Source organism: Hippocampus zosterae, chromosome 20, assembly GCF_025434085.1.
Source record: "Hippocampus zosterae strain Florida chromosome 20, ASM2543408v3, whole genome shotgun sequence".
In the NCBI taxonomy this organism is placed as follows: Eukaryota; Metazoa; Chordata; class Actinopteri; order Syngnathiformes; family Syngnathidae; genus Hippocampus; species Hippocampus zosterae.
The window spans coordinates 2,895,960-2,904,578 of record NC_067470.1 but is presented as its reverse complement, the minus strand read 5'-3'; the positions used below and the strand labels follow the sequence as shown (position 1 = coordinate 2,904,578).

At 46.9% G+C, this 8,619-nt stretch overlaps 1 protein-coding gene and 1 long non-coding RNA gene across 2 annotated transcripts in view; both read left to right on the top strand.

Annotated features, from left to right (window-relative positions):
- The first annotated feature begins 361 nt into the window (after positions 1-361).
- cdh7a (cadherin 7a) overlaps positions 362-8,619 on the top strand; it is a 41,541-nt gene continuing 33,283 nt past the window's right edge. The window contains exons 1-2 of the mRNA XM_052054381.1: positions 362-720; positions 3,527-3,646. Of these exons, the coding sequence (XP_051910341.1) occupies positions 708-720; positions 3,527-3,646 (133 nt within the window). The 5' untranslated portion in view covers positions 362-707. The remainder of the gene's footprint in view (positions 721-3,526; positions 3,647-8,619) is intronic.
- On the top strand, positions 4,488-4,823 carry LOC127593145 (uncharacterized). Its single transcript, XR_007960337.1, has 2 exons — positions 4,488-4,599; positions 4,785-4,823. It is a non-coding gene; the product is annotated as an uncharacterized LOC127593145 (long non-coding RNA).

Below are 8,619 nucleotides of genomic sequence, written 5' to 3'. Positions count from 1 at the left end.
TATTTCAGCAAACATTTTTCTTTTTTGTTTTTTTGCATCCGAAGTGCATCAAATGAATTAAAAGAACCCCGAATGACTCCTCTCTGTGCTGCTGGCTCATGTTTTGCATCACATATGGTCCGTATATACGTACGCACAAGCCCAACATACACCGGGCTCTTAATAGGAGACTATTTTTTGGGGGGGTATAATTTTTTTCGTTACTCCAACTGCAATGTAATCTTGTCTTTTGTTCCTCGGACTATTTCATTAAATATATGTTTAACATGTTTAATTGTGTTTAATTTTCATCCTCTCCTCTTTTCAGGCCCTGTTTTAATTAAGAACTGATCAAATACAAAGCGCACGCAGTTGTTCAAATTTTTTTTCCCGCCTTCCCCAGTGTCTCTGCGATATTTCCCTACCTCCAATTTTGTTTCCGACAGCTCCACTCCGACGTGGACAAGGGCGACGGCAAGGTGAAGTACGTGCTGTCGGGCGAGGGCGCCACCTCCATCTTCACCATCGACGAGAACACGGGCGACATCCACGCCACCAAGCGGCTCGATCGGGAAGTGCAGGCTTACTACACGCTGCAGGCCCAAGCCGTGGACCGACTCAGCAACTTGCCCGTAGAGCCCCGCTCCGAGTTTGTGGTCAAAGTGCAGGACATCAACGATAATGAGCCCAAGTTTCTTGACGGGCCCTACTTGGCTGGAGTGCCTGAGATGTCCCCGCTAGGTGAGCTTGCTTTCATATGTGTTTATGATTTGAAATTTTGGAATGCGACGACCGGCCTGAGATTTGGAGTGATTCTGCTCTCCGCGGATCGGGCAGAGGGTCAAACATGGATGAATTGAACTCTTTCAATGACATTTCACGGTGTCCGTTTTCCACCAGTAGCACTCGCTCGGATTCTTCTACAAAGTCAGGAAGAGACACGATACGTACACTAGTGATCCCGCCCAAAATGTAGCCTCTTCAGATAACTCCCTAGCAACTCTATACCGTGTCTGTGAATATCCCTATGCTCTAAATCCTGATTTCCCTGCCTCCCTACTCTCTAAGTCTAGTTACCCTACCTCCTAGCCTAGTTCCAACAAACCCCATTACCCAAACTGCTTAACTCCATCACCCTAACCCCAAATTCTTTTTCGCCACCGCCCTCTTGCTTGCTTGCTTCAAGATCTCCCGCGACGGCTCAGGCCGCAAATGCGAGTAAATCCAGGTAAAAACAACAACATCCCCAGGGCAGTGAACCTCACAGAAGCGCGGTAAACACAGCAAGGGTGAGAGTGGCTATTCCGCCGTTAGCTTCCACACGTCATGTTCGGTCAGCGGCCTGTGGTGTCTTTAATACGAGCCGGGCTAGTTATAGTGTCAGCCCCCTTGTAGCTTGATTTAGATGCATCACCTGAAATGCCAGCGTCAGCCTGCCGGCTGTTGATGAGTGAGTGACGCATGTTTGAGAGGCCGTTCAAGCGATGCTAACGTCTGAATCAGACGGGAAGCGCGGGACGCCTACAGGGCGTTCGCATTTACGGCTACTTGCGTGCCCGCCCTCTGATTGAGACAAATACAACGTGGTCGAGGACGGAGCGGTTTCCGTCCATCACGGCATTATCTGGCATCCTCCAGGCGAGAGGCTGAAATGCCGTCGGCCAGGCTGTGAGCTGTATTCTCCACGGCGCGCGAGCTTGCTGTCACAGGCACATTGTTACTGCTGTACTGCGACATTCCAGTTCAAAGAGAGAGAGATTCACTCACTAACTAGCTGCATTGGAGAAGCAATTTAGCAAATATCAACCATTTTACTGGATTGACGTGCTGAGCGGCTACAGTAGCTGGTTAGCTAGCTAGATAGCTGGTTAGCTAGCTAGATTGACGAACCAGCTACGAATTAGTTCAATGAGTTGCCGCAAATGACTGAAGACCGGATCCAGAAAGAATGAAGCGCTGCTGCTGAAAGCACCTTTAATTGCTCTTCAATTGCACCCGTCATTTCCTCCATCTCGACGTCCTTTTCACAAAGGATATTGTGCTTCTTACTTACCAGCGCAAAGCTGCCCACAAAAGTCTTGACAGCTAAGTGCCGGTTTCCCCTGATCGCACTCACGGCAAAGTATTAATGCTGCTTTGCGCCAACAACGTCGTGGGAGAACAATGGCAGTTCGGAAGAGACTCTTTCACAAATCGAAACACACCTGTTTACAAAAGCCCGCTCAATCTGATGTCGTTTTGCTAGCCCGCCTCTCTGTTTTTTTTTTTTCATTTTAATTTGGAAATTTGGACATGTCAGCAGTACATTGGAAAGTTCAACTGAGGTGGGCCCCGCCCCGCCGCAAATCCTCAAGTGGGATGAGGATCCTGTCACCACCAGTGTTTTAAACACGGCACGACCATGAAGATTTACACCCAGCTCGACTTGTCTTTCACGCGCTTGTTCTTTCACCTTGACGTTTTCAACGGGCCGTAACAGAAGCTGTCGTGACTAAGAGGTGATGATATAATCTGGGCGCCCTTCTCCGGCCGGCGCGCCCATAATTCCTGGTGGCCGTTCGGGCGGTGTCGAACGTGCAGGGACGACCACGGCTTTTAATTGTGCTTTTTTTTTTTTTTTTAACGAGGCTCACGGCAGACTCTAATCTTCAATTTCCATGATCACTTCATTCTGTAAAAGCCTGTAAAACACGCCTCGTGTCACATTTTTTTACGAGCGGCTTTGGTTCCCAAAAGGCTTCGCTTTTCTGTCATATGCTACAATATAAGCGTGCGCCCCATTTAAGTGAAATATTCCGTCGGCCGGCTGCAGAAAAAGCAGGCGGGAAACGATGCTTTCGATAGGTTTTCATATTTTGGTACCCACAACATTTGAATCCTTGTTGAACCTCGAGTTTGATACACTGTTTAGCTTGAATTCCTACTTTAGAACTGTAATGCATGTTTGAAACCCAAACCCTGGCTTGAAACCTTCATTTGATCTGCGACTAACGTGTGGTTTGGTCTAGTGAAGTGTGCAACTGGCGTTCATCATCGTAATTTGAATCGTCATCGCGTGAGCGGCGACGAGTAAATGTTCCGGAACATCCTGGACAAACAAGGCTTAAGTCCTCGTTAACATGGACAGATGGGTCACACTTTCCATCTGGCTTCCACGTTTTTTGGGTTTGTTTTGTTTTTTCCGGGGGGTGCAAAAGGGACTGGCGATGGAGACGAGGGGAATTGAAAGTTGAAGCGGAAAGGAATTACACTTAAGCTTGTAAACAAACGCGGCGGCAGTGGGCGTTTTAGTGCGCGTTGTGTCAGAAAAGCTTATTCTTCATTACATCCGAAAATAACAAGCTATTTACAAAGCTAAATAGCAGCGCCAACGAGTAATGACGGCATTACACCTAATGACGTTATTTACCGCCTCGCGAGTTTCACTCCCGCCAATATCACTCTGCTTTCCAGTGCAAGCGGTCACGCGCTCGCCGCCGCCGCAGCCGCTTGCACAATTTCGCCACGGTTGCCGTGGTCACTAATGAAGGCCTGTCCGCCCCCTCAGGAACGATGGTGGTGCAAGTGGCAGCCACGGACGCCGACGACCCAACGTACGGGAACAGCGCCAGGGTGGTATACAGCATCGTGCACGGGCAGCCCTACTTCTCCGTGGAACCCAAGACAGGTGGGCTCGTTTTTTTTTTCTTTGTGTGCCTACCTGCCAGAGTGGGCGGATCCCAATTGGTTACCGAGCCATGTTTCAGTCGTTCAGGCTGCACGTCAATCGAATGGTTGGTGTCGGAAGTAGGACTAGAAAAAGGTCACCTCCAAATATTTCCTTTCATTCAGCACCCGGAGCCAGTTTAAATCAACCGTTTGTCATGTCTGTCATGTGTAGACACCCCCCCCCCCCCAAAAAAAATAAAAAACGGAAAAAAGCCATTCCCGAAAATTCACTCGTCTGTGATTTTGTCATTTTGCCTTGAAGTGAGCCGTTTAACTTCAGTTTCCGGGGATCCTCAAAGATCATCAATCGTACCCTGTGTATTTTAAAAATACAGCTCCCAAACCAGTTGAACTCCGCCATGGGACCACAACCCCCCCCCCCCCCCAAGACAAACAAACAAAAAAAAAACCCCAAAATCCGTCATGTGAATTTGGATGCCGCGTCAATCACAAATAGATGCACAAAAAAACCCAAAAAACAAATAAACAAACAAAAAAACCCTCCAAAAAATCCGTCATGTGAATTTGGATGACGTGTCAATCACAAATAGATGCACCAAAAAAAACAAAAACAAATAAACAAACAAAAAAAACCTCCCAAAATTCCAGCATGTGAAATTGGATGGCAGTGTCAATCACGAATCGATGAACACAAAACCCCAAAAAACAAACAAACAAACAAAAAAAACCTCCAAAAAATCCGTCATGTGAATTTGGATGACGTGTCAATCACAAATAGATGCACAAAAAAACCCAAAAACAAATAAACAAACAAAAAAAACCTCCCAAAATTCCGGCATGTGAAATTGGATGGCAGTGTCAATCACGAATCGATGAACACAAAACCCCAAAAAACAAACAAACAAACAAAAAAACCCTCCCAAAAATCCGTCATGTGAATTTGGATGACGTGTCAATCACATATAGATGCACAAAAAAAACCCCAAAAAACAAATAAACAAACAAAAAAAACCTCCCAAAAATCCACCACGTGAATTTGAATGACAGTGTCAATCACGAATAGTTGCACCAAAAAACAAACAAATAAACAAAAAAAAAAAACTCCCAAAAATCCACCATGTGAATTTGGATGGCAGTGTCAATCACGAATAGATGCACAAAAAAACCCCAAAGAAACAAACCAAAAAAACCTCCCAAAAAGTAAAAAAAAAAAATTCAAGTCACTTTCACTCAGGTTCATGGATTTTGGTTGACATGTCAATCTTAAATTTTACCCACAACACCTCAAGATGCCATGCCTGAAACAGTATAGGATAGATTGGGGGTTGACCAAATGTGCTGATGTGTGAACCAAGCACACGAGAGAGAACATTTTGACAGTCAGGAAGATTTGATCTTGCTGTGCGAGAACACGTTTCTCGGTCGAGCTTCCCTTTTAAGGAAATGTCCACATCTTGTTTTGATGGATGACAAAAGATTCCAAGAATTGTAGCCACTTCTGCGAGATGCTTTTGGAGCATGTCCTCTGTTGAAACGGTCTCTGGATTCAGTGAAAGATCCAATTGCGAGCTCCCCGCCTTCTCTCTGTGTCTTAATTAGGTCGTCTGTTGATGCGCGACATCTGCCGCTTTGGTTTGAAGCGGACATTTTCAGATCATTCGGGCCAATTTACAGAGTTTGGCTTGTAGTTGATGAAGCTCGCGCTCGGAAGAGATTCATACTGTCCGTGTCCCCTACTGGCAGAAAAAAAATTTATTGATTGCAATACCGCCGCCCCATTCAAACACAGTCTATTTGTCGTGATATTTGAGGCTGGCTCATTCTAGCTTGAGTTATATTTCGATCCATTTTGGTGACCGTTAGCGTTCCACCCAAAACATTCAATGGAATCCTCCATTTAACTCGAGCCAAAGGAGGAGGGACAAACCCATCCAAAATCCATCTGGAGGGGGAAAAAAAAAGGTTATCAGTTGCAGCGTTGCACTGGAATATAAACAGCTCCATCAAGTGTGAAATTTTCTATCTGCGTCATCCTGCGTTTAACGTCACCCAAAATGAAATCTGCTTGGCGAGATTTGAGTGAGCTGTCGACTTTTCATTTTGCAGCTGGGTAAGGTCGGTCAATAAAGCAAGAATCGGACGCTTTGCACGGCCTGAACATGTCGTTGTTATAAACAATACACGGTAGGATGTTGTCGCGGAGACTTCATTAACTCCTTTGTGTTACGAAATCTCTGTCTTGCGGAAGCGTTCGCTCCATCCTGCCATTGTGCATGCGTGTGCTTTCTATCTCGACCGTGAATCTCGCCAGCCAATTAAGGAGCAGAACCGGCGCCGCCGCCGCACACCTGTGAAACTTGTTTACCGGGTTGCATCGGGAAGGCTCCATCAAGCCCTCGATGCTGCGAGACAGCCGTAATGCTGGGCTCAACAACTCAAACGAGCGCCAAACTTTTCCCGGGCGCCGACTTGACTCAAGGAGAGGCGAAGCCGGGATCCGGATAATGGCAGGATTGTAATAACACCTGCGATGGATGAGCGGGCGCGACCAACTAACACTCAGGCTGCGGCCCGCAGTGAGACAAATGAACGCCGCCCCCTCCCCCCCGCGAAAAAGCCATCTCACTCACAAACACGCTTATGTTCGGTATCTACACGGGTATCTGTGGATGTTTACTAAAATGGCTTTTAAAAATCCCCGTGTTGTGATTAGGGAATGAGTGAACACGTTTTTGCTCCCTAATCACCACATAAGAATTTTTATATCATGGACTATATACTTCATTATCATATCAAATAAAAAAAGTTCTTGAACGCTACTCGGTCGCACGGTTAATTACGTTATTGATGTCGCTTAATTACTGCATACTGTCCCTGTTGGCCTTTTTTCCCCTCCCTTTCAGCCAAGCACACGCATAAAGATAATGGATCTGATTTTGCCACTTCCTGACAAAGACAGATTATCTAAGGAAGGATTCTTCAAATCTTAAAAAAAAAAAATGGTTGACCCGCTACAAAGTCCACATTTGAAAAGAGAAAATGAGGCGTTTTAAATTTTCCGTCGTACACCGTGTGGTAGGGGCTAGGCCAGGAGTCGGCAACCCAAAATGTTGAAAGAGCCATATAGGACAAAAAAATCCCCAAAACAAATATGTATGGAGTCGCAAAAAAATAAAAGCCTTCCATAAAACTTATAATGAAGGAAACACATGCTATATATATGTAGGAGAGTCTTGTTGTTATTCATTCCTTTGTTGGAACGCCCCCATAGAATTTATTTTGTGATTTCCGCGCTTGATTTTTGTTTGTTTTTTGGTGCATTATTTTCACTTTTTTTTGTGTCAGTGAAGTGATCATGGATTTCCGTTTTTCGGAGGCTGTCTTTGAATGCTTCTCAAGTTAAACGGAAAAGAGAGAAGGCACTGGGTCGGGCGCCGCTAGATGTCGCTAAAGAGCCGCATGCGGCTCTGGAGCCGTGTGTTGCCGACCCCCGGGCTAAGCTAGGGGCTTAATGGAGTGGACATTGTCTTTGCGTGAGCTCCTTGGCCACCTCTGTATGAATTTAATACAATCTTGCCATGTTGCAGTTACAGCCTGGTTTTAATGATGCCATGAATCGTAAAAATACAAATAATAAAAAAGCAGCCACATTTCTTTCCCACTGGCCCGGAAGCTCACATAGCGCCGCCGCTAATCCACTCTGCGACGTTAGCGAGGCTGTTGTTTGTCTGCCGGGTGCCATTTCTGCCTCCTCCACTCCCGCCGCTCTCTATCTTTGTTACCCCGTGCGGCGCCGGTGTCATTCCCGGGGAGAGGAGATGATTAAAATCCCGACTGCGGCACACGGCCTCGCGCCGCTTTCTGACTGGCCGCCCCTGGTGCTAACCAGCCGCGTTGTTGCCGCGCATTTATCTGGCTGTCACCGCGCCACTGGCGGCAGACAGGTGGCGTGGCGCGTCCCCTCCCCCTCCCCGCCCGCTAAACCCGGATACTTGACATTTGTCTGGGAAAGAGGAAATAAAGTTGAGACTTCACAGGAGGCCTGTGGCTCGGCGGGCAGCCTTGAGAGAGTCGCTGATGAAGGTGATGAGCTCTTAAAGATGAAGAGGGCAGGATGGGATTTGCGAGGCCCCTCGGGCGGCCCCTTTTTACACCAAATAGATCCTCGTAACACAGAAAGCGGGGCAGCGGCGTCTCCAGCTAGGTGACATTCAAGCGCGGCTGGAGCCATTCGGGAGCGTTAACGGGCCGCATGACGCCCACATAGAAAGGAGCCGTGTGCTGCCAGAGCATATTGTTGCTTTGTCGCCGGGAAGACCGTGTTATTACCCGAAGAACAAAAGCACAACGGAAACACCTGCTGCTTGCCAGAATTGCCATGTATGGTGTAGGTTTCAACACAGCCCCTTCCATCCGACCCCTTTGGCACTACGGACTATTGACGTCAAGACTCAGTGTCGCTGAGATGTCACCGTCATTCAACTTCGGATTGATTGTAGATGTTATGCTCTTAGAAACTCATATTGGCCAAGCTTCTGCACTTTGTTTTTGCACAATGTACAGAGTCGAAGTCTTTTGCTAACGCTAGCATTTTATGAGCACCGGGTGGACCTTAGCTTAGCATCATGGCTCAGTTAGCTAGCTAACTGTGTGTACTGTTGAACAAATATCTCGAATTTCTGGAAGCGCTTAACATTTTTGACAACATCCGGCTGAAAATGTTTGGCCTCTTATACGAAGCCACACGAGTTGCATTATTCTGCGTTTTCATGACTATTCCGATGAGGACACTGAAGGCCGTTTATCGAGATATTGACTCTCCAAAAATATAACTACATCCATTTCAAAACATTTTTTTGTAATTAGTGGGACGGCGGCGGCCCGGTACTCCAGTGGTTAGCACGTCGGCTTCACAGTGCAGAGATACCGGGTTCGATTCCAGCTCCGGCCTCCCTGTGTGGAGTTTGCATG